This window comes from Littorina saxatilis, unplaced genomic scaffold (assembly GCF_037325665.1).
Source record: "Littorina saxatilis isolate snail1 unplaced genomic scaffold, US_GU_Lsax_2.0 scaffold_897, whole genome shotgun sequence".
In the NCBI taxonomy this organism is placed as follows: domain Eukaryota; kingdom Metazoa; phylum Mollusca; class Gastropoda; order Littorinimorpha; family Littorinidae; genus Littorina; species Littorina saxatilis.
The window spans coordinates 23,905-49,751 of NW_027126311.1; the positions used below are offsets into that span (position 1 = coordinate 23,905).

Below are 25,847 nucleotides of genomic sequence, written 5' to 3' on the forward strand. Positions count from 1 at the left end.
GAGAGGGTCATTTATTTAGGCTCGCTTGATCGTAGTTGTTGATTACTGATCACATGATCATAGTTGTTGATTACTGATCACATGATCGTAGTTGTTGATTACTGATTACATGATCGTAGTTGTTGATTACTGATCACATGATCATAGTTGTTGATTACTGATCACATGATTGTCTCTACAGATTGCTGAAGAGACTGAGAAGAAGATCGAGTCGTCACGCATGGGTTACCGCCCCATCGCGCGTCACTCGTCCATCCTCTTCTTTTCACTGACCGACCTGCCCAACATCGACCCCATGTACCAGTACTCTCTCACCTGGTTCGTCAACCTCTTCATCAACTCCATCCACGACAGGTAGGTCTCACCTCGTCATGTGATTGATTGATTGATGTCTGTGGGGCTACCTGTAGGTTTGAGAAGCAATGTTTGAGCAAGGTCAAGGTCAAGCGTTGATTGTTGCTTAGAGACCGTGAAAGCGGGACGTTTGTTCTACGATCGGTACTCTGATCCAGTATACAAAACAATTTCTAAATTAAGTTACATTCCCCTCCATCCCCTCATCCACCCCCACCCCCACCCCCCTCCGCTCATCCTGAAACATTAGTCAGTATTGCATTATCTTATTCACCATTCCTCAGCCAACAAAGTGACAGTACAGTGGAACCCCCTGTTAAGACCCCCTCCTTTTTAAGACCCCCTCCTTTTTAAGACCCCCTCCTTTTTAAGACCTGATTTTCTCAGATTTTTCAAGGTCTTTAAAGGGGGGTTCCACTGTAGCAACATTGGAGATGTGTAGAAGGCTATAGGTTTTCTGCAGTGTGAAGTGCAGTGGAAGGTCTAGGACTGTAGATGTGTAAGCTCAGTCAGTGGTAGCACTGGCTTAAAAACAAATTGTCCCTATCAGCCTGGGTTCAACCCCACATTTGGCCAGGAATTTATTTGTCAGAGTCAACTTTTTGCAGATTCTCCTCAGTGTTCAAACCCCCCTGTGTGCACTCATGCGCACTATATAGATCCCAATTTCGCAGCAAAAATCGCCGGCCTAAGTAAACACGAACACATGCATGGAGGAAAAGAAACAGATTGGGTAACGCTGTACTGTAGGGCAGCTCACTTTCCCCAGTGAGAAAGCAGCCTGAATTTCTATTAGAGTAACCTGACAGGACGATATGATACCAATACAAATACCAATGCTACCGGAAATAACCCCAGGGGCAAGGGCTAGATGTGTGTGATGGATGCCTAACTGCTAAGTGTGCTTACAGCAACAAGTCCAAGATCCTGGAGCGACGGCTGCGCTACCTGTCGGACCACTTCTCCTTCCAGCTGTACGACAACGTGTCGCGCTCCCTGCTGGCCATTCACAAGCTGGTCTTCTCCTTTCTCTTGTGCTCGAACCTCCTGCTGTGAGTACACGCTGGCCGTGTGGCCGCCCTGGGGGTGGGTGTCTGCAGGTCGGGGGACAACTCTGTCAGGTGGCTGTGCTGAGGTGGTGGCTCTCTCTCTCTGCTGTCAATGTGTTTGGCATTGGTGGAAGGGCTGTGTGTGATTGCAGGGTACTTACTAAGCTGGAGCGGGGCTATAGGAGAATGTTTACTGTGGGTGGAGCGGGGCTATGGGAGAATGTTTACTGTGGGTGGAGCGGGGCTATAGGGGAATGTTTACTGTGGGTGGAGCGGGGCTATGGGAGAATGTTTACTGTGGGTGGAGCGGGGCTATAGGAGAATGTTTACTGTGGGTGGAGCGGGGCTATAGGGGAATGTTTACTGTGGGTGGAGCGGGGCTATGGGAGAATGTTTACTGTGGGTGGAGCGGGGCTATAGGGGATTAAATTACATATTCTTACGCAACTCACATAGATAGCATTAACTTCAGTTAAAGTGCTAGGACACTGAACTACGCTTCACCCCAAAGGGGAAGCAACCCCCTAAAAAAGAACGGCATTGACCTATAACCCAAGCTATACAAGAGTCGAGGTCATACCGTCACGTGACCTATCACGCGTGACTCGACAGCCGCCTATGTTAGAAACTCACTCCTACTTCAGCCACCAAGTAGCTCGGACGCTTTTCACACTACGCTGCAGGCTTTTAGCCTACTGTCTTCTGGACAGTGTTTCACCCCGTCTACAGGTCCCTGCTTCTCATGCACAAGTTTGGGTGAGCTCGTTCTAATTTGTTTGCTTTTGCTTGCGTTTCTTTCTTTCTCCGTTGTTCGGTCTGATTGTTGTTTATCAATATCATAACTCAGACTGGTTTTTGTCAGCAATGGCTGACAAGGAGAATTAGAAACACCAGACTAGTCAGTAGCTGCTGAGGTTTCTCCTTTTACGTTTCGCATAAAGAGAAAGGCAAAGGCACTACCATTTCCGTTCTTGACCCAGCTTCTCTAACTTTTGCGTCTGTTAAATAACCTTGTATGGTTGAAAACGACGTTAAACAACATATAAAGAAGAAAGAAAGAATGTCTGTTAAATTTTGGACCCTATGAATCCAATCATGCCAGTGCTGAAGCAGGTTAAATTTAGGTTACTTCAGCCAAGGCAAACGCAGTGGGAAAGAGATTACTTGTGTTAAAGATAGTTTGCTTCCCTTTTTGAGATGTTTTCGACCCAAATGTATAACATGTTGCCATTCGTCGAGTTTGCGCTCGCTCCCGGCGGGAGTGGGCGACGCAGTTTGTTGTCACGCATCGAGGTTCCGCCTTCATGCACAGTCTCTTCGGCTGACGTGCACGCAGAGGAGTGTGTTTACTCCATACGAGGAGCGTTCACGCTCTACAGGTTAGTCAGGTTCACCGGTAGCCAGGTTCTCTGGTGAAAGTGTTCCAGTTGGGCCGGAACTAGTAGCCCCCCCGCCGCGGCTGGGGGGTGAAAGTTTGACTTTCCCGGAGGCTATCGCTCTTTTTTAAGAGGCGGAACTCACGGGGGGTCAACACCGGACAACAAGTTGGGCCGGAACTAGTAGCTCCCCCGCTGAGGCTGGGGAGTGAAAGTTCGACTCTCCCGGAGGCTATCGCTCTTTTTAAGAGGCGGAACTCACGGGGGGTCGACACCGGACAACGAGACAGATGTACTCACGGGCAGACTTTTATGTCTCGGTGAATGTGTACATGTCTCAACTTCCTCCTTTTGGGCAGGAAGCTGCTTTCGGGCAGGCTTTGCACGGTTCTTCCGTTTTGCAATCAGCCTCGCCTGTGGTGGATCGTTTTAGTGACGCAGCTTGTCACAGCGAATTTCACGGTCCAGCCTCAGCAGATTCGGAGTTCGACGATTCTCACTCAGTTTCTGAGGAGGAAGTTGATGTCAAGTTGTCACTCAAACTTTAACCAGCTATGGTTACTGCAGCTCAGGTGTCTGCCAAGTACTTCGCTGAAGGGGTGACAGCTATGGCAAGCTCTGCGGCACCACCACCCTCAGTGGTGGGTGATTTCCGCCCTGCTTTAACGGAAGTTCAGGGATATCGTTTTAGCGAGTCTCCTTCTGTTGCTTACGAACTTTCCAAGGTGCTGGCTAGAACTTCGGGTTCTGAGAATAGCTTGCCTGTGGATACTGTGCCTTTACTGGCTGCACACGGTCAGGTTCCTGATGCTGCTCAGCCATGGTTTGCCTCAGACCAGTTACGGAAGCGAGCACTTCGTTTCATTCACGCAAGTTTGCTCTCTCCCGTCGTCATCACAGTCTTATTGAGACTTACGCTTTGCCGAGTGCACCGCTTCCGGTCACTCCGGAGTTGGCTAATCTCAGGGAAGATGTCTATAGTTTGGACAAAACATTGTGCTTACTCTGAAGGCGCATTACTTGGTTTGGATGAAACGGGAAGATACTCGTTGGAACTTGCGTCTCTTTCAGAGACACTTCTTCGATCTCTTTCGCGGTCGGTCGCGGGGTCGTTGAATCCTTTCGATTTTCGAAACGACTCTAGCGTGAAAGACGTCCTCATACTCCTGGCCTCTTTGGCTAAGGTTTCAGCCGGACAAATGTCAGTCGCGGCACGGTTGTACGCACATGCGGTTTACACACGCAGGGACGCTTTCTTGTCTGGCCCTAGAATTTGAACTTGTGGAAGTTTTCTCATATGTTTCTTCTTTTCTATAACTTCCTTTGAGGGCAGCGATGCGGCGTTGCTTTCGCTTGCGTCACCCGCTCAAGTAACGCTTCACTCGCTGAGCGATATCCGTAGGCCTAGGTTACACCAAGCCTAAGAACTTAGTTTATTCTTTTCTTCGTACTACGGAACCGCTTCCGGTTGCACCGTACTTGTCGATCATACATCTTAAGGTTCATAGCAAGGAGAAACTGTCTGTTGTCAAGAACAATGATCTCCTGGCTGTGGAAGATCGTGGCCGCACTTCTTTCTATTATCGTCTTGGTACAAGACTTTGATTCGTTCTTTCCCTTGTGCGGTTTCGTACTCACGGGATGCCTTTGTGTTCTGTCGGCACACATATTCAAAGGGTTTAGCTTCGCTGTTCGTCTGGGAAAAGGCCTCGGCCGACAGTATTGTTCTGTCGGTGAGACTTAAATCTCTTCCTTGCTCGAGGGTTTTCTTTGCGAATCCTCCTCTTTGCACGCGGGCTCTTTAACAGAGAGAATCTCACAGCAAAAGGAAAAGCCCACGGCAGGCCTCGGCTTTTCTTATCAGAGAAAAGCGCTAAGCTGGCCTTTCTCAGCTTTGGTTTATTATCTTCTTCTCGGCGTGGCACGGTGCCAAAGTTAATACCCACCACTTTATCTCCTCGAGGCGATTTAGCGGTAGGGTTCAGTGGGCAAACAATAGCACGCTTTCTTGCATACTCTTGGCACTTGTCAACTGGAGTATTAGCGTTCGGCCACTCTTCTCTCTGCCTCTGTGTTTTCCCACAGCGGCTGGAGGGGCGATTAGGACTCTCACTTTATTGAGGGAGGCACTGGGGCCCTTCCTGTTGGGTCACTTAAATAGATCGTGCCTATGTTTACTTCCACCTTCGGATATACAAAATAGATCGGAAGTGGCTACTTTTTATTTAATTCAGATCTTCGGGGCTCTGGTTTCGTTTTCTAAGCAATCAAATGAAGAGCCGGAACATGTTAGTGTCTTTTCTTGACTGGTTCACAGACACAACCAATCTTTGGATTCTCACACCACTGCTCATACAGGGCGTTCCCGTTGGTTCTCTCTCCACCAGGGAAGCAGTTCTGTCTCTTGTGGAATTCTTTCCCCTTGTCAGGGGATAACATGTGTTGATTCAATCAGACAACACCACAGTGGTCTTTTATCTCAATAAGCAGGGGGTGGCATCTCGCTCCCTATCACTGCCACAGCGAGCATGCGAGGTTTTGATGTGGCTTTTACCACCACGAAATCTTATTAGCAGGGAGGTACCTTTCTGAGAGGCTGTCTTGGCAGACTCTAGTCAGCCGGCCAGGAATGTCCACTTGGATTGGACTCTATCTCGCTACACGCTTCTACTCCTTCTGGTGAATTTGGAGAAGCCGCTGGTAGAAGTTTTGCCTCTCGGTACTATCACCTTCTGCTAAATGTTCGTCTCCCCGTTCCCGGATAATACTCTCAATTTTACTTTGAGCGGCCTGTTGGTCGCACATTATGGGCCCACTCAATCTTGGTTGCCAGTCCTTTAGGCTGGCAAGAGGGCGCCGTTTTTGTTTTTTTTTACACTCGAGCCACACGGGTGTCTACTGTACGGGAATCATTGAGACGCTCAGGGGCTTCTGCCTCAACTCTGGATTTGGTCTAGAGATTTCATAGGGGTTCAGCGTCTTCGTTTTTGTGTCACTTTGACTGGCTTGGAACAATTGGCGTACTATTAACGGAAAGAACTCCACTTCTCTCCGTTCAATGCGGGTGGCGAACCACCTATCCTGGCTTTCCGAATTTTCTCCCACGTCTCTGAATTAAGACTTTATGCGATATCAGTTGCACTGACACAGCTAGGTCGCAAAATTTTTTCACTTGGGTTCTTTTTAGCCAGCGTGATTAAGGGAACCTCCCTTTGGTTTGCTGAAAGCAAATCTCCAGTCCAGGCTTGGGATTCGCTCCCAGTTTCGGAGTTTTTGAGTTCGGATTGTTTAATCCTTGACAAATTAGCCTTGTTATTCTAAATACGGGAAGCCGTCATACTTACTCTAGTAGCTTCTGAGAGAAGTGCGAGTAAGTGCATTTTCTGTCTGGTTTTTGCTTTAGACATCTCTTTGGAGAAGGACTGATCTATAGCGCTTAGGTTTAATTCAAAATTTTCTGACAAATAAGCAGAAACAGGAGTAACCAGATCCGATAATACAATTCTACCAATTTGCAATATTTTGGCTCTGCTAGAGCCATATTTAACCAATTGTACATTTCGAGCTTAAATATATTTCTGACTCGCTTGACTAGTGGCCCCCTTCATCCCCTCCTTCCTCGTCCTGATATGGCTCTGCGTAGTCGGCTGGACGTTAAGCAACAAATAAACAAACAAACTGATCTGTTTAGATCACCAGAACAAAGGCTTTTGTTTATTTCCATCAACACTTCTAGAGGCAATGATTTAGTGAAGTCAACTTTTAGCTAAATGGACTGCCACATTGATTAGGCATGCCTACAGTGGTGGCAGGGAAAAGGGGGGGGGGGGCAGTCAGTCCTCCCTTTTCAGGCAGCACGGGCTCAAGAGGTCAGAGTGTATAGGCCTCTTCTTTATCTGTTCTCAAGTCTGAGAGACTTACATAAGTCATGAATGCAGCTTATTGACCGTTCAAGGACGTAGTCATGAGTTTTCTATCGGCGGGGTATTTTAAGTACCCGCTGTTTTAATACACATCTACTAGACATCTTCTGCAGAAGATGTCTTTTTATGTGTTCCTGGGAACGTATCTGGTGCTCGGCAGAACAGTAATTTCGGTTTGCCAGCTATTGTAGCTACAGGCCAGATACTTGCAAGATGTTAACTATGAGTTCATTTGCCCACCACCTAAATTAGCAATCTGCTATCTATGTGAGTTGCGTAAGAATATGTAATTTAATATAAAATTTCAAAAATAAATTTTGATTTAATTAATATACTTACCAACTCACATATTGGATTCCCTCCCAGCCTGCCCCGCAAATTTTTTAAGGGGTTATATGTTTCAATACGGAATGAGTTTCACCGGTATACATCCTGCGCAGGCGCAGTACACCGGTAGTGTAAATAATCACCAAGGACCATGCCTTATATGGCATACGGTTTTTGTTTCAGAGTTATTTCCCCACGTTGCCATGTAAGAGTGCTTCCATGTCTTATCACAAAACGAAGTTATTGCTTAGGGTTTCCCTAAAAATGAACAGATCACTTCAGTAGGAGTGAGTTTCTAACATAGGCGGCTGTCGAGTCACGCGTGATAGGTCACGTGACGGTATGACCTCGACTCTTGTATAGCTTGGGTTATAGGTCAATGCCGTTCTTTTTTAGGGGGTTGCTTCCCCTTTGGGGTGAAGCGTAGTTCAGTGTCCTAGCACTTTAACTGAAGTTAATGCTATCTATGTGAGTTGGTAAGTTTATTAATTAAATCAAAATTTATTTTTGAAATTTTATAATGTTTACTGTGGGTGGAGCGGGGCTATGGGAGAATGTTTACTGTGGGTGGAGCGGGGCTATAGGAGAATGTTTACTGTGGGTAGAGCGGGGCAATGGGAGAATGTTTACTGTGAGTGGAGCGGGGCTATGGGAGAATTTTAACTGTGGGTGGAGCCGGGCTATGGGAGAATGTTTACTGTGAGTGGAGCGGGGCTATGGGAGAATTTTAACTGTGGGTGGAGCGGGGCAATGGGAGAATGTTTACTGTGAGTGGAGCGGGGCTATGGGAGAATGTTTACTGTGGGTGGAGCGGGGCTATGGGAGAATTTTAACTGTGGGTGGAGCGGGGCTATAGGAGAATGTTTACTGTGGGTGAAGTGGGGCTATGGGAGAATGTTTACTGTGGGTGGAGCGGGGCTATAGGAGAATGTTTACTGTGGGTGGAGCCGGGCTATGGGAGAATTTTTACTGTGGGTGGAGCGGGGCTATGGGAGAATGTTTACTGTGGGTGGAGCGGGGCTATGGGAGAATGTTTACTGTGGGTGGAGCGGGGCTATGGGAGAATTTTTACTGTGGGTGGAGCGGGGCTATGGGAGAATTTTTACTGTGGGTGGAGCGGGGCTATGGGAGAATGTTTACTGTGGGTGGAGCGGGGCTATGGAGAATGTTTACTGTGGGTGGAGCGGGGCTATGGAGAATGTTTACTGTGGGTGGAGCGGGGCTATGGGAGAATGTTTACTGTGGGTGGAGCGGGGCTATGGGAGAATGTTTACTGTGGGTGGAGCGGGGCTATGGAGAATGTTTACTGTGGGTGGAGCGGGGCTATGGGAGAATGTTTACTGTGGGTGGCACGAATTGAAATAATGAAGACGGGGAACAGCAGCCTGTCCTTCCAGGCAGAGAAACCGACCTCCACCTCAGCACAGTGCCTTCACGGATGGCAGTGGCTTAGCTGAAGCTGGAGCTGCTGTTTGTGTCCAGGTTGCCAAAAGATCAAAAAAACTTGCAATCTCCCGTCAGATTGTACAAGGTTTTCAAGGTGTACAAAGTGTTGAGGGACAAAACCAACAGCCCAGTCTCAGCTGAGTGAGCTACATACGTCACCCCAAGCAGACGCTGTCACCAGGGAAACGTTATCAGTCACATGATCACTACACCGTAACGTCTGATTCCTTTGCAGCAACAAGTCAAAGATCCTGGAACGACGCCTGCGCTACCTGTCCGATCACTTCACGTACAACCTGTACTGCAACGTGTGTCGTTCGCTCTTTGAGAAAGAAAAACTGCTTTTCTCTTTCCTTCTCTGCTGCAACATTCTGTTGTGAGTACCGGCTTGCTGCAGGCAACAGACGGCACAAAGTTTGCAGCCAACAACGCACTGGCTGTGAATTTTCTGTCTGATGTTGCTGACAGCCATGTGGTGTGATGTTCATCAATGGAGTCGACTAACTTTTCATTTCACTGCGTGTCAGTTCCCGTCTTTGTGACCTGTGATTTCTGTGTGCAGTCTAACCCTGTTTGAAGTGCCCGGTTTCCTTTGTTGGCGTGAATACTAACAGTTTTATTTTTCAGTGGCCTGCTGATAATTAACACTAATTCTCAGTTTTGGTTCTGTGTTTTCATCTGGGGAACAAATTGTGGTTGGGAGTTTCATTTGTAATCTACTGTTTTTATTTTAATTGGTGTGTTTGATTGCTTTTTGATTTTTTTGCTTCATCATGATAATATGTGATGGTTTTACCGTATTTGACGGATTACAAGACGCACTGTTTTATAAGCCGTACCCCCGACTTTTAACAAAAAAATTGGGACGAGCCACGTATAGGCCGCACTGTATTCCATTCCATGCACGCTCAGCTGGAGTTAAAAATAGCTCGCCAAAGCAACCTCCATCCCGCCTATTACTCTCTCCCTTCCCCTTTCCCTGTCTTTCCCACACACTGCCACTGGCGCTTGAACTGAGAAATGCTGAATTCGCCGCGGGCGGCTGGGAAACACAGCGATAAGCTGATGCCGAAGGCTGGCTCGCTCGCTGTGTACTGGCAATCAGGCTGTGAGCTGCTGATAATAAACACCTGCTTGCGCTTTAACATCCGGAACTCCCGCGAAGTGCCATAATATTTAGCAGAAGACAACACAGAGGATACTACTTGTCAGTTATATTCAAGTACATAATTATACCATACTTTACAGATCTGAAAAACACATCGATGCTTCAGTTAAATCAACAGAAAACCCAACATCTCAAAGCACGGCACAATCTATAAGACGGGACAGAAGACAACACGTACAGTAAACAAAACATCTGAATCAGTGTGCCACAATAAAAGAACACAAAATAATGAAAAAAAGACCAAGGTAATCCCTAAGTACACTGATATATGTACAACACTTTACAAAATATATACAAACAACAGAGTATATATACAGTCGTATTTAAATACATATTATAGGCATATGGTGCGCATGTGAAATTTGTTTTGCGTTTATATAATTCAAAATAGTGCATGTAATGTCTGCAATATAAAATAAAGAAAAAACGGTCTTTCAATGCATGTTCATGCAAATTGTTAGCTGCATGTGAATAAAACAAAAAGCCTACCTGACGGCCACTCCTATACACGACTTTTGACTGGTATCATTGCAGCGCCATACATCAGTAATCCCATAGCAGCACACAAGTTGATTTGGAAGTTTTTCAACACAGACTCTGTTTTCTCTACTGTTCTCACAAACTTGTATACCACAGGAAACAAAACTCGTCGATCCGACGACAATTTAACGTTTGTTTCATTATCGCAAACAAAACAGAACAGACAAAACGAAACAAAACAACACAGCACAACAGTTGGGGTTGTTATTTTTCTGAGATGCTTAAGAAAAAAGAAGATGACGTGCACTTTAATGGAATTGAGTGAGCGTTCAATTGTGAGTTAAACACACTCTTTCCGGCGGGATCACATTCACTCACACACACACACACACCCACACACACACACACACACACACACACACACACACACACACACACACACACACACACACACACACATATGCAAACACACAGTGACACACACACACACTATGTACATTTTTGGAAGAAAAACAAACAAAAACACAAATAAACAAGAAATTCCTCCGAGGTAGGAAAAACACCCCCGTCCTTACCATTCTCACTGCCACCAACTGAGAAGGTTATTTCCCTTTGACCATTAATATGTCCCTCTATAAGTCTTTGTAGAATCTTAATCCACCAATAACTCCCTAACCGTGTGTTTGACTGGTCCCAATTTTTGTAAGGACCGTCTCAGGAATGTATAGAACCTGTTCACCAAGTTTGGTGACGATCGGTCCGTTCATTCTTGAGATCTATATGCGAACACAAACACACAAACAAACAAACAAACAAACACATCGACCGAATCCTATACACACCCCTATACCGGGGGTGTAACAAGCAAAACCATGTTCACACATACAGACAGGCAAGAACATAAGCACAATTACAGTCACAACATTAATTTAAGAATAAATACGTCACATGCTTAAGAACAAAAAAGAAGGGGGAAAACACAAAACAAAACAAAAACAAGATGAAATGCACGACAGTCAACATAGCTGCATATAATAGTGTACTGTAGCGAGTGCCTGTTCCGAGAACCTGCGCGTGGGTTAATTAACAAAACTTACCGCACAAAACCGCTCCAGAAATCATACACAAACACATGTAGCGAAACTTGTTTTCACTCTATCACACAGTTAAGACTAAGTACTTACTGACGGCAATATAAAAACACAGTCTGTGGCTGTTATCAGTATTCAGTGTGATTATAAACTGATATACAACGCGCAAATTCTGTTTCTTTTAACAGGAACAAAGAACAAGGCATGAGTGCCAGTGATATTAGTATTTCCACAAAATCAAACAAAACGAGTGGAATTGCCAAACTCTTGTTTGCACCAACACAATGCCTGTATATTCAAGTAACAAAATATACAAGATGAACATAATCCAAAGCGCAAGTCACTGAAACGATCCCTTTTTTCACACCAAGAAACACATATTTTTCTGAGACCGGCATTTTCACAGACATGTTTCAGAAGACTTGACCTGAATCAGCGCGTCATGCCTGCCGCGCGGGAGAGTAGAGGTCAACTATAATTAGCCGGGAGCAGGAAACATGGGCGCTCGCAGAGTGGCTGAGCTTGCAGGCATCCCAGTATAATAGAATACAGTGGCCGCGTCACTATATTAGCCGCCGTCGAAAAAAATATAATCAGATCGTGTCAATCAATCAAAACAACCAGGCAAACGAAAGTACGGTATTTGGCGAAATTGGCTCCAAGAATAAACAAGTGAAACAAAGAAGAAAAGTGAAAAAGTTTGAAGAAAAATATCACACACACAATTTTGAAAAAAAGTCGCGGCTTGTAGTGTGCATGCAGCAAGTACTCTGCGGTGTGAAGATGTGCAGTGTTTCACTTCGTAATAGATATTGGTGTGGTTTTGTCAGTGTTTCACTTCGTAATAGATATTGGTGTGGTTTTGTCAGACTAACATTATTTGATTGCACTTTTCATCACTGATATTAAGTGTTCTTGATTTGGTGTGACAGTATACGATTATTGCCAAACAGGATTTTTAAAGTACCAGAAAGTCTCAATAATGAACTGAAATGCTTTATTTCTGGGTTTGATTTTTTTTTCTCAAGCATTATGGTCATTTGTTGACATTAGAATTTCAAGTATGACAGTTGCAAAGACAAAAGGGTAACACTGATTTGATGCATGCCTTGTCTTGCAAGGTTACATGCCTTGTCTTGCAAGGTTACATGCCTTGTCTTGCAAGGTTACATGCCTTGTCTTGCAAGGTTACATGCCTTGTCTTGCAAGGTTACATGCCTTGTCTTGCAAGGTTACATGCCTTGTCTTGCAAGGTTACATGCCTTGTCTTGCAAGGTTACATGCCTTGTCTTGCAAGGTTACATGCCTTGTCTTGCAAGGTTACATGCCTTGTCTTGCAAGGTTACATGCAATGTCTTGCAAGGTTACATGCCTTGTCTTGCAAGGTTACATGCCTTGTCTTGCAAGGTTACATGCCTTGTCTTGCAAGGTTACATGCAATGTCTTGCAAGGTTACATGCCTTGTCTTGCAAGGTTACATGCAATGTCTTGCAAGGTTACATGCCTTGTCTTGCAAGGTTACATGCCTTGTCTTGCAAGGTTACATGCAATGTCTTGCAAGGTTACATGCCTTGTCTTGCAAGGTTACATGCCTTGTCTTGCAAGGTTACATGCCTTGTGTTGATTTTGTTTTTCTGTCAGCAGCATGCAAGCAAACTTTATTTTGTTCAAACAGGGAAGGTCTTACCATCTGCTTGCCAGAGCCGCCAGAGACTGTGTGTGTGGGGGGGGGGGGGGGGTGCATGTGGTGTGTGTGTGTGTTAATTGGTGAGGCTTGTAAAGACTTTGACCTGTGTAGCAGAGCTTACTGACAGACTGTGGTGTGGTGACAGGGCTCGCAAGGACCTGGACAATGACGAGTTCATGTTCTTCCTGACGGGCGGTGTGGGTCTGGAGAACAAGAGGAAGAACCCCGCCCCCTGGCTGGTGGACAAGGGCTGGGACGAGATCTGCCGACTCAGCGACCTCAAGCCCTACAAGAAGTTCAGGTGAGGAACGTGACCTCTGTGTCTGGTGTGGGACTAATATTCATTTTCTTGACCCACAGAAACCTGACAGTATTGTTACATGTGGAATGAAAGGTAAATAGTTTCAGCTGGCTGAGGGACACCATTGATGAGACAGACCGCAGTAATCATGGAAAAGTGTCACTGTCAGAATGATGATTGAAACAGTTTCAGCTGGCTGAGGGACACCATTGGTGAGACAGACCACAGTAATCATGGAAAAGTGTCACTGTCAGAATGATGATTGAAATAGTTTCAGCTGGCTGAGGGACACCATTGGTGAGACAGACCGCAGTAATCATGGAAAAGTGTCACTGTCAGAATGATGATTGAAATAGTTTCAGCTGGCTGAGGGACACCATTGGTGAGACAGACCGCAGTAATCATGGAAAAGTGTCACTGTCAGAATGATGATTGAAACAGTTTCAGCTGGCTGAGGGACACCATTGGTGAGACAGACCGCAGTAATCATGGAAAAGTGTCACTGTCAGAATGATGATTGAAATAGTTTCAGCTGGCTGAGGGACACCATTGATGAGACAGACCGCAGTAATCATGGAAAAGTGTCACTGTCAGAATGATGATTGTGAAATAGTTTCAGCTGGCTTAGGGACACCATTGATGAGACAGACCGCAGTAATCATGGAAAAGTGTCACTGTCAGAAAGATGATTGTGAGAGTACTGTGTGTTCAGGGACCACTTTGAGAAGCACGTGGACAAGTGGCAGGAGTACTACAACGCCAAGGAGCCGCACAAGATGGAGCTGCCCGACAACTGGCAGACAGACCTCAACGAGTTCCAACGCATGATCGTGCTGCGCTGCATCAGACCCGACAAGGTGAGAAAAACGCTACACTATTTTGAGTCTTGCAGACCTGTGCACATCTACGGTTTCTCTGGTTTCTCCGTTATTTCTCCGATTTTTATATGCAGAATACGGTGCTACAGATTTTTAATTAAAATTCCGAAATTCCGATGTTTTACGCAAACAAAATTGTTTTAAGATGTTTTGGCCGTTGCGCTGAAAAGTCATTTTCCGATTTACCGGAAGCGCGCGTGTTCTCAGCATTGAGTCTTTGTTATTAGACTTAGTTCGTCCAGCGTCTGTGTGGCAACTTGTGATTGAAGTGAAACGTGGAAAAGAAAAAAAGATTGCGAGATTCAGATAGTGAAGAGGAGACACCAGCTCTGTCACCAAAGAAGAAGAAAATGGCACAACAGTGCTGGAAGTCCATTTATTCTCAAGACAACCTGGAGATCGTAAAATCCAGCAAAGGAGACCTTTGACCTTTGAACTGTTGTACAGCTTACTACTGAAACATTTTAAAAACTACTGAAATTTGGTTTGTTTACTACTGATGAGTGTTTTGAGTGTGCACAGGTCTGGTTCTTGGGTGAGGTCCCAGTGCATGGATTGTCCTCCCCTGTTTGTAAACCACCTCTACACATTGCATGATGCAGGGCTGAGTGTTGTCAGGACAGTGCATGGATTGTCCTCCCCTGTAAACCACCTCTCCACGTTGCATGATGCAGGGCTGAGTGGTGTCAGGACAGGGCATGGATTGTCCTCCCCTGTTTGTAAACCACCTCTCCACGTTACATGATGCAGGGCTGAGTGGTGTCAGGACAGGGCATGGATTGTCCTCCCCTGTTTGTAAACCACCTCTCCACGTGCATGATGCAGGGCTGAGTGGTGTCAGGACAGGGCATGGATTGTCCTCCCCTGTTTGTAAACCACCTCTACACGTTGCATGATGCAGGGCTGAGTGGTGTCAGGACAGGGCATGGATGTGTTCGTTCTGTCATGTCTTGTGAATCTTGAGTGAGATCGCAGTTTTTGATTGTACTCGACTGTATCAGACCTGAAAGCGTAAGCCCCCTCTGTGCTTGCAAAACATTGTCCGGGCAATGCTGGTTTGCTCATCAAAATCCACATTAGAGCAGTTCATATATCAATCTTTAAGTCAAGATGTCTCATCGTATTCCCATTCTTTGTAGGCATGCGTGAAGCATTTTCTTGCCCTTCATATAATATAGCCATGTCTGAGTGCTGACCTCGTGTTGCCGTAGTGAAAGTGTTGTCCACTAACCACTGGGTATTGTGTACAGATTGTGCTGGCCATCACTGACTTCGTCATGGAGAAGCTTGGCAAGAAGTTCGTGGAGCCGCCACCCTTTGACCTTGCCAAGTCGTACAATGACTCCAGTAACATCACCCCCCTCATCTTCATCCTGTCGCCCGGCGCCGACCCCACCATGAGTCTCCTCAAGTTCGCCGAGGACAAGGGATTCGCCGGCAAGAAGTTCAACTCCATCTCTCTCGGCCAGGGACAGGTGAGGCACGGGGGCCATGTCCGCATCAAATGTTTGTACAAGAAAGCGGTTGCTGGGCAAATAAATGTGCAAGGGTATATTTTTTCTTGGGCTAAATTTATTTCTTTGCAAACACAACACTGGTAGCTGAGACCATTAGTTACATCTCTGCCAGTCCACTGTTACTGTTGTCAAAGCCCTGTCAATCTGTAATCACAAAACAAGAAAGGTAGCTTGTTGGAACGGTTGTTATTCACCAATTCGTGAATGTATTGTTTTGTCAATAACAAACGTTCCAACATCCTACCTTTCTTGTTTTTTGATTCTGAATTTTGAAACGTTGGCAATCTCTTTGTTTTTGGATTTCCTGTCAATCTGTGTATGTAACAGGGTGACACAGTAGTCTCCCTTTCACAGAAGCTGCTCTGCATTGACAGAGTTGTCTCCCATCCTTGAGCTTGAGCTATTTGTGGTAGCTCAATGTTTCTGGTTCGTTGGTAGACAGCACACCCGTCAGATGTGAAAAGCTGTTTGTGATGGGGTCTGGCTGCTGTTTGTGATGGGGTCTGGCTGCTGTTTGTGATGGGGTCTGGCTGCTGTTTGTGATGTGGTCTGGCTGCTGTTTGTAATGGGGTCTGGCTGTTGTTTGTGATGTGGTCTGGCTGCTGTTTGTAATGGGGTCTGGCTGTTGTTTGTGATGTGGTCTGGCTGCTGTTTGTAATGGGGTCTGGCTGTTGTTTGTGATGTGGTCTGGCTGCTGTTTGTAATGGGGTCTGGCTGTTGTTTGTGATGTGGTCTGGCTGCTGTTTGTAATGGGGTCTGGCTGTTGTTTGTGATGTGGTCTGGCTGCTGTTTGTAATGGGGTCTGGCTGTTGTTTGTGATGTGGTCTGGCTGCTGTTTGTAATGGGGTCTGGCTGTTGTTTGTGATGTGGTCTGGCTGTTGTTTGTAATGGGGTCTGGCTGCTGTTTGTGATGGGGTCTGGCTGCTGTTTGTGATGGGGTCTGGCTGCTGTTTGTGATGGGGTCTGGCTGCTGTTTGTGATGGGGTCTGGCTGCTGTTTGTGATGGGGTCTGGCTGCTGTTTGTGATGGGGTCTGGCTGCTGTTTGTGATGGGGTCTGGCTGCTGTTTGTGATGGGGTCTGGCTGCTGTTTGTGATGGGGTCTGGCTGCTGTTTGTGATGGGGTCTGGCTGCTGTTTGTGATGTGGTCTGGCTGCTGTTTGTGATGGGGTCTGGCTGCTGTTTCACCTGGCATGCGCTTGTGGACTTTGGGGTTGACATAGCAGATTTTATAGGGCTCTTTGTTTAGCCCAAACTCACTGCTGTTGGACTGGCTTTGCCTCCAAAGGTGATCCAAGTGTTTTGTGCACCTGGTTACATGAACAAGAAAGAAGCTATGTGTTGAAGTGTGGCAGTGTATGTGTTGTGACAGCAATGGGATCATAAAGTAATGGCAGTGTATGTGTTGTGACAGCAATGGGATCATAAAGTAATGGCAGTGTGTGTTGTGACAGGGCCCCATCGCAGCGCGTATGATCACACAGGCCAAGGAGGAGGGCACGTGGGTGATGCTGCAGAACTGCCACCTGGCGGTGTCCTGGATGACTGCCATGGAGAAGATCTGCGAGGAGTTTGTCCCCGAGACCACGCACCCCGACTTCAGGCTCTGGCTCACCAGCTACCCCTCCCCCAAGGTCAGTCACTTGTTCTATATATTGACCCGAGCTGAAAGCTCTCTCTACATTCTGAAGCAAGATAGTTCAGTGTGTTGACTTGAGCTAAAAGCTCTCTACATTCTGAAGCAAGATAGTTCAGTGACGAGTGTGTTGACCTGAGCTGAAAGCTCTCTCTACATTCTGAAGCAAGATAGTTCAGTGTGTTGAAACTGAAAAACTGGTTTACATTGTTATCACAAACATTTGTCTCTACAGTTTTTTGCTATATGCAAACCTGTTTACCGTCCCGGATTGTCCGGAATTATTACGGATTTGGGGTCTAAATTCCGGTATTACGGAATACTACCGAAAATTCCGGAAATTCCGGTCGAGAGAATAATACCTTTTTTCGTGCGTGAAAATTCGAAGTCGAAATTGTGGTAGTCACCAGGACTGTGATTTCAACGCTGACCGAAACAGCCTTTTCTGCGCATGTGCACAGCAAGGTATTTGTCGGATTCCGTGGATTTGAGATCGACATTGGTCCGAAGGGTAATATAGGGCCGATCTCTGTGGGGACAAAATGCCAACCAAAAAAGCGAAAGTTGCACAGAAATATCGGCAAAACTATTAAGTCAAGTGGCGGTGTCTGGTGAAGTTTAAGAAAAGCGAACCACATTCATTTTGGTGATCAACTTGAGATCAGTGCAACAACAAAGCTAGTCAGTTACGAGTCACGTCGCGGCACGTGTCCCGAGGTTAAACGCAGCATTAGTTTTAACAAAATGCAGTACACAAATGAACATGGAAACAAACAAAAACACGAAATTATGTTTGGCAAAACATGAGCCTTCAATACAATGCTCTCCAACACCTCTAAGAATATTGGGTCTTAATTTTAAAAGGAGGGAGTCTGACAATGGAGTTAGAGTTACAGAAGTTATGAACAGAACATCTGAACAATCAAGGCCTTAAACAGCCTGGGAAGTCTGACATTGAGGAGGTTGGGAGTGGGGGTGGGGGTCTAGTGATGGAGAAAGGGGAGAATGGTGTGAAAGAGAAGTGGGTTTGGTTGTGTGACTGTCTTCATTGACAATGTGTCTATTCACACTCCCAGTGGTATGACTGTCTTCATTGACAATGTGTCTATTCACACTCCCAGTTGTATGCCTGTCTTCATTGACAATGTGTCTATTCACAGTCCCAGTTGTATGCCTGTCTTCATTGACAATGTGTCTATTCACACTCCCAGTTGTGTGCCTGTCTTCATTGACAATGTGTCTATTCACAGTCCCAGTTGTATGCCTGTCTTCATTGACAATGTGTCTATTCACACTCCCAGTTGTGTGCCTGTCTTCATTGACAATGTGTCTATTCACACTCCCAGTTGTATAACTGTCTTCATTGACAATGTGTCTATTCACACTCCCAGTTGTATGCCTGTCTTCATTGACAATGTGTCTATTCACACTCCCAGTTGTATGCCTGTCTTCATTGACAATGTGTCTATTCACACTCCCAGTTGTATGCCTGTCTTCATTGACAATGTGTCTATTCACACTCCCAGTTGTATGCCCAGCTTTGGAGAGATTTGGATTATGTTGTGTGTGTGTGTGTGTGTGTCCAGTTCCCAGTGACAGTGCTGCAGAACGGGGTGAAGATGACCAACGAGCCGCCCACCGGCCTGCGTGCCAACTTGCTGCAGTCCTACCTCAACGACCCCATCAGCGACGAGACTTTCTTCAAGGGCTGTCCCGGCAAGGAGTCTGTGAGTGCACATATATAATAACAGCACTTTACCTGCTGGGAGTGTATATAATAACAGCACTTTACCTGCTGTGAGTGTATATAATAACAGCACTTGACCTGCTGTGAGTGTATATAATAACAGCACTTGACCTGCTGTGAGTGTATATAATAACAGCATGGGAATGGGAAGGTTGCATAACTACAGGCACACTAGGGAAATTAAACTAGGAAGGGAAGATTATGTCTTTTGTCATTTTAAGAGAGAGTTTAATTTGGAAGGGAAGATTGTCTTTTGTCATTTTAAGAGAGAGTTTAATTTGGAAGGGAAGATTATGTCTCCATAAAGGAAAGCATGGATACAGAACGAAAGATGGCAATGCTGACCAGCTGCTCACTGATACACTAGTCTTTGTTGCAGAACTTTGAGAAGCTGCTCACTGATACACTTGTCTTTGTTGCAGAACTTTTAGAAGCTGCTCACTGATACACTTGTCTTTGTTGCAGAACTTAGAAAAGCTGCTCACTGATACACTTTTTGTTGCAGAACTTAGAGAAGCTGCTCACTGATACACTTGTCTTTGTTGCAGAACTTTGAGAAGCTGCTGTACGGCCTGTGTTTCTTCCACGCCATGGTACAAGAGCGCAAGAAGTTTGGACCCCTGGGCTGGAACATTGCGTACGGCTTCAATGAGTCTGATCTCCGTATCTCTGTCAGACAGCTACAGGTGAGCACTTGTCTTTGTTAGATTACTTGCTTTTCTCACTCAAAGTTGACACTTACAAAAATGTGAATTTTAGACGTTTTTGTACCCAGGTTTAAAGTATTATACTCAGTTTGTTTCAGTTACCCAATTTTAGAATTGAAATTGCTACTGTTTGGGACAAAATTTCAATCAGAAAGAGCCCTGTGCATGCTGCTGTTGTGGTTGTTGTGGTTGAAACATCGTATTCTGGTGATCAGATGTTTATCAATGAGTACGAAGACGCCATCACCTACATTATTATTATTATTATTATTATTGTGATCATTTTTACATGACGGGGGAGTGTAACTATCACAGTATCACTGTATCACTGTGTATCATCAGATGTTTATCAACGAGTACGAGGACGTGCCGTTTGACGCCATCAGCTACATGACGGGGGAGTGTAACTACGGGGGCCGCGTGACGGACGACTGGGATCGCCGCTGTCTGCTGACCATCCTCGGCGACTTCTACAACCCCAACGTCACCAACGAGCCCAAGTTCAAGTTCTCGCCCAGCGGAAACTACACTGTGCCGCCCAAGGGCAGCTATGACGACTACATCGAGTTTATCAGGGTCAGTCTCACTGACGCTGGAACGTGTCATGTCATTGTCATCCTATTGCCGTGTGACGGGTCATACAGTTGTCCCCCTTTGTACGCAGTAGCTGCTGGTAGTTGAGGTGTTGACAGTTGAAATGTTGATCCTGTCAGACAGGTTGGAGAGCTGTTTGTCAGAACGTGTGTTCAGTAAATGATGTGGAATATGACTGTAGCCTTGAAAAAAAGATGGACTTCAGACAGTGACTCTTGTCATCATCAGTAGATAAACCTGATGTTGTTGTTGATGTAGAGACGATACCATTTCCCACTTTGCTGGGGTCCGTTCTGTCCAGGAAGCTGACCATCTCTCTCTCTCCTCAGGCTCTTCCCTCCACGCAGCACCCGGAGATCTTTGGGATGCATGAGAACGTCGACATCTCGCGCGAGCTGCAGGACGTGAAGAACATGTTTGACTCGGTGTTGCTGACCCAGGGCGGGTCTGGCGGGGGTGGGGGCGGCAAGACGGACGAGCAGCTACAGACCATCGCCACTGACGTCCTCAGCAAGGTATTGGGGGGAGGTTGTCATTGGTGTTTAGTGGACCTGCCTTAAAAGCACATCTTTTTCTGTCTGTCTGTTGTCTTGTCTCTTTCTCCCTCTCTCTGTCTGTTTCTGTCTATCTTTCTCCCTCTCTCTCTCTCTCTCTCTCTCTCTCTCTCTCTCTCTCTCTCTCTGACCCCCTCTCTCTCTCTCTCTCTCTCTCTCTCTCTGACCCCCCCTCTCTCTCTCTCTCTCTGACCCCTCTCTCTCTCTCTCTTTCTCTTTCATGTCAAGATAATGTTTGATGTTCTTATGGTGTTTGTGATGCCATTTGCTAGGCTATAGCTCAGTCGGTAGCGGTGCTGGCTTCAAAACCTTGCAGTTATTAAGATTCAGTATTGGCGCAAGTCAGCTTCGTATCGACTTTCCTCCGTGTCTCAACACCCCCCTGTGCACACTTGGACACATGAATGCAAGCAAGCAGGAAAGACAATGGGCAGCGCCGTACTGAATGTCATTCTTTTCCTTATCCCTTTCCGCTGCCCAAGGACTACGACATCGAGCAGGCCACCAAGAAGTACCCTGTGGTGTACGTCATTCTTTTCCTTATCCCTTTCAGCTGCCCAAGGACTACGACATCGAGCGGGCCACCAAGAAGTACCCTGTGGTGTACGAGGAGAGCATGAACACCGTGCTGGTTCAGGAGATGGAGCGATTCAACAGGTAGTCATTGATGTTTTAAATAGTGGTCCGGTAGCTCAGTTGCTAGAGCACTGGACTTGTGATTCAAAGGTCGCAGGTTCAAATCCAGGCCGGGACAGTCGCGGATCAACTGGTGCAGACTCAGAGACTGTATCCATTTTCCACCCCCGTGTCACAACAGTGGCACGTAAAAGACCTTTACATTCTTCCATAAGTGCAGGTGGCTGATTTCACCTAAACACGCGGACATCTGGGTAGCGCGACTCTTGTTGCTGCTAGCTTTCCCATGGGAGGAAGCGACACGAATTTCCCAGCATTGGGATAATAAAGTGGTGAAAATGAAAATGAAATCAATCCCATCAACCTATTTGGCATTCAGCAGGCACTGTAGCCACAGACTGAGTGCTTGTGATTGTGGTCCTGGCACTGTAGCCACAGACTGAGTGCTTGTGATTGTGGTCCTGGCACTGTAGCCACAGACTGAGTGCTTGTGATTGTGGTCCTGGCACTGTAGCCACAGACTGAGAGCTTGTGATTGTGGTCCTTGCACTGTAGCCACAGACTGACTGCTTGTGATTGTGGTCCTTGCACTGTAGCCACAGACTGAGTGTTTGTGATTGTGGTCCTTGCACTGTAGCCACAGACTGAGAGCTTGTGATTGTGGTCCTTGCACTGTAGCCACAGACTGAGAGCTTGTGATTGTGGTCCTTGCACTGTAGCCACAGACTGAGAGCTTGTGATTGTGGTCCTTGCACTGTAGCCACAGACTGAGTGCTTGTGATTGTGGTCCTTGCACTGTAGCCACAGACTGAGTGCTTGTGATTGTGGTCCTTGCACTGTAGCCACAGACTGAGTGCTTGTGATTGTGGTCCTTGCACTGTAGCCACAGACTGAGTGCTTGTGATTGTGGTCCTCGCACTGTAGCCACAGACTGAGTGCTTGTGATTGTGGTCCTTGCACTGTAGCCACAGACTGAGTGCTTGTGATTGTGGTCCTTGCACTGTAGCCACAGACTGAGTGCTTGTGATTGTGGTCCTTGCACTGTAGCCACAGACTGAGTGCTTGTGATTGTGGTCCTCGCACTGTAGCCACAGACTGAGTGCTTGTGATTGTGGTCCTTGCACTGTAGCCACAGACTGAGTGCTTGTGATTGTGGTCCTCGCACTGTAGCCACAGACTGAGTGCTTGTGATTGTGGTCCTTGCACTGTAGCCACAGACTGAGTGCTTGTGATTGTGGTCCTTGCACTGTAGCCACAGACTGAGTGCTTGTGATTGTGGTCCTTGCACTGTAGCCACAGACTGAGTGCTTGTGATTGTGGTCCTTGCACTGTAGCCACAGACTGAGTGCTTGTGATTGTGGTCCTCGCACTGTAGCCACAGACTGAGTGCTTGTGATTGTGGTCCTTGCACTGTAGCCACAGACTGAGTGCTTGTGATTGTGGTCCTCGCACTGTAGCCACAGACTGAGTGCTTGTGATTGTGGTCCTCGCACTGTAGCCACAGACTGAGTGCTTGTGATTGTGGTCCTCGCACTGTAGCCACAGACTGAGTGCTTGTGATTGTGGTCCTTGCACTGTAGCCACAGACTGAGAGCTTGTGATTGTGGCCCTTGCACTGTAGCCACAGACTGAGTGCTTGTGATTGTGGTCCTTGCACTGTAGCCACAGACTGAGTGCTTGTGATTGTGGTCCTCGCACTGTAGCCACAGACTGAGTGCTTGTGATTGTGGTCCTTGCACTGTAGCCACAGACTGAGTGCTTGTGATTGTGGTCCTTGCACTGTAGCCACAGACTGAGTGCTTGTGATTGTGGTCCTTGCACTGTAGCCACAGACTGAGTGCTTGTGATTGTGGTCCTCGCACTGTAGCCACAGACTGAGTGCTTGTGATTGTGGTCCTTGCACTGTAGCCACAGACTGAGTGCTTGTGATTGTGGTCCTTGCACTGTAGCCACAGACTGAGTGCTTGTGATTGTGGTCCTTGCACTGTAGCCACAGACTGAGTGCTTGTGATTGTGGTCCTCGCACTGTAGCCACAGACTGAGTGCTTGTGATTGTGGTCCTTGCACTGTAGCCACAGACTGAGTGCTTGTGATTGTGGTCCTCGCACTGTAGCCACAGACTGAGTGCTTGTGATTGTGGTCCTTGCACTGTAGCCACAGACTGAGTGCTTGTGATTGTGGTCCTTGCACTGTAGCCACAGACTGAGTGCTTGTGATTGTGGTCCTTGCACTGTAGCCACAGACTGAGTGCTTGTGATTGTGGTCCTTGCACTGTAGCCACAGACTGAGTGCTTGTGATTGTGGTCCTCGCACTGTAGCCACAGACTGAGTGCTTGTGATTGTGGTCCTTGCACTGTAGCCACAGACTGAGTGCTTGTGATTGTGGTCCTCGCACTGTAGCCACAGACTGAGTGCTTGTGATTGTGGTCCTCGCACTGTAGCCACAGACTGAGTGCTTGTGATTGTGGTCCTCGCACTGTAGCCACAGACTGAGTGCTTGTGATTGTGGTCCTTGCACTGTAGCCACAGACTGAGAGCTTGTGATTGTGGTCCTTGCACTGTAGCCACAGACTGAGTGCTTGTGATTGTGGTCCTTGCACTGTAGCCACAGACTGAGTGCTTGTGATTGTGGTCCTCGCACTGTAGCCACAGACTGAGTGCTTGTGATTGTGGTCCTTGCACTGTAGCCACAGACTGAGTGCTTGTGATTGTGGTCCTTGCACTGTAGCCACAGACTGAGTGCTTGTGATTGTGGTCCTGGCACTGTAGCCACAGACTGAGTGCTTGTGATTGTGGTCCTTGCACTGTAGCCACAGACTGAGTGCTTGTGATTGTGGTCCTTGCACTGTAGCCACAGACTGAGTGCTTGTGATTGTGGTCCTTGCACTGTAGCCACAGACTGAGTGCTTGTGATTGTGGTCCTTGCACTGTAGCCACAGACTGAGTGCTTGTGATTGTGGTCCTTGCACTGTAGCCACAGACTGAGTGCTTGTGATTGTGGTCCTTGCACTGTAGCCACAGACTGAGTGCTTGTGATTGTGGTCCTTGCACTGTAGCCACAGACTGAGTGCTTGTGATTGTGGTCCTTGCACTGTAGCCACAGACTGAGTGCTTGTGATTGTGGTCCTTGCACTGTAGCCACAGACTGAGTGCTTGTGATTGTGGTCCTTGCACTGTAGCCACAGACTGAGTGCTTGTGATTGTGGTCCTCGCACTGTAGCCACAGACTGAGTGTTTGTGATTGTGGTCCTGGCACTGTAGCCACAGGCTGAGTGCTTGTGATTGTGGTCCTTGCACTGTAGCCACAGACTGAGAGCTTGTGATTGTGGTCCTTGCACTGTAGCCACAGACTGAGAGCTTGTGATTGTGGTCCTTGCACTGTAGCCACAGACTGAGTGCTTGTGATTGTGGTCCATGCACTGTAGCCACAGACTGAGAGCTTGTGATTGTGGTCCTTGCACTGTAGCCACAGGCTGAGTGCTTGTGATTGTGGTCCTTGCACTGTAGCCACAGACTGAGTGCTTGTGATTGTGGTCCTTGCACTGTAGCCACAGACTGAGAGCTTGTGATTGTGGTCCTTGCACTGTAGCCACAGACTGAGTGCTTGTGATTGTGGTCCTTGCACTGTAGCCACAGACTGAGTGCTTGTGATTGTGGTCCTCGCACTGTAGCCACAGACTGAGTGCTTGTGATTGTGGTCCTTGCACTGTAGCCACAGACTGAGTGCTTGTGATTGTGGTCCTTGCACTGTAGCCACAGACTGAGTGCTTGTGATTGTGGTCCTGGCACTGTAGCCACAGACTGAGTGCTTGTGATTGTGGTCCTTGCACTGTAGCCACAGACTGAGTGCTTGTGATTGTGGTCCTTGCACTGTAGCCACAGACTGAGTGCTTGTGATTGTGGTCCTTGCACTGTAGCCACAGACTGAGTGCTTGTGATTGTGGTCCTTGCACTGTAGCCACAGACTGAGTGCTTGTGATTGTGGTCCTTGCACTGTAGCCACAGACTGAGTGCTTGTGATTGTGGTCCTTGCACTGTAGCCACAGACTGAGTGCTTGTGATTGTGGTCCTTGCACTGTAGCCACAGACTGAGTGCTTGTGATTGTGGTCCTTGCACTGTAGCCACAGACTGAGTGCTTGTGATTGTGGTCCTTGCACTGTAGCCACAGACTGAGTGCTTGTGATTGTGGTCCTTGCACTGTAGCCACAGACTGAGTGCTTGTGATTGTGGTCCTCGCACTGTAGCCACAGACTGAGTGTTTGTGATTGTGGTCCTGGCACTGTAGCCACAGGCTGAGTGCTTGTGATTGTGGTCCTTGCACTGTAGCCACAGACTGAGAGCTTGTGATTGTGGTCCTTGCACTGTAGCCACAGACTG

At 47.0% G+C, this 25,847-nt stretch overlaps 1 protein-coding gene across 1 annotated transcript in view; it reads left to right on the forward strand.

Annotated features, from left to right (window-relative positions):
* Positions 1-25,847, forward strand: part of LOC138954768 (dynein axonemal heavy chain 7-like) — a gene marked incomplete at its 5' end in the record, with an annotated part of 54,880 nt that overhangs the window by 23,705 nt on the left and 5,328 nt on the right. The window contains 11 exons of the mRNA XM_070326538.1: positions 182-354; positions 1,266-1,406; positions 13,047-13,202; positions 13,915-14,059; positions 15,331-15,555; positions 17,050-17,229; positions 18,818-18,958; positions 19,527-19,664; positions 20,028-20,261; positions 20,609-20,794; positions 21,387-21,490. Coding sequence (XP_070182639.1) covers positions 182-354; positions 1,266-1,406; positions 13,047-13,202; positions 13,915-14,059; positions 15,331-15,555; positions 17,050-17,229; positions 18,818-18,958; positions 19,527-19,664; positions 20,028-20,261; positions 20,609-20,794; positions 21,387-21,490 — 1,823 coding nt within the window. The remainder of the gene's footprint in view (positions 1-181; positions 355-1,265; positions 1,407-13,046; positions 13,203-13,914; positions 14,060-15,330; positions 15,556-17,049; positions 17,230-18,817; positions 18,959-19,526; positions 19,665-20,027; positions 20,262-20,608; positions 20,795-21,386; positions 21,491-25,847) is intronic.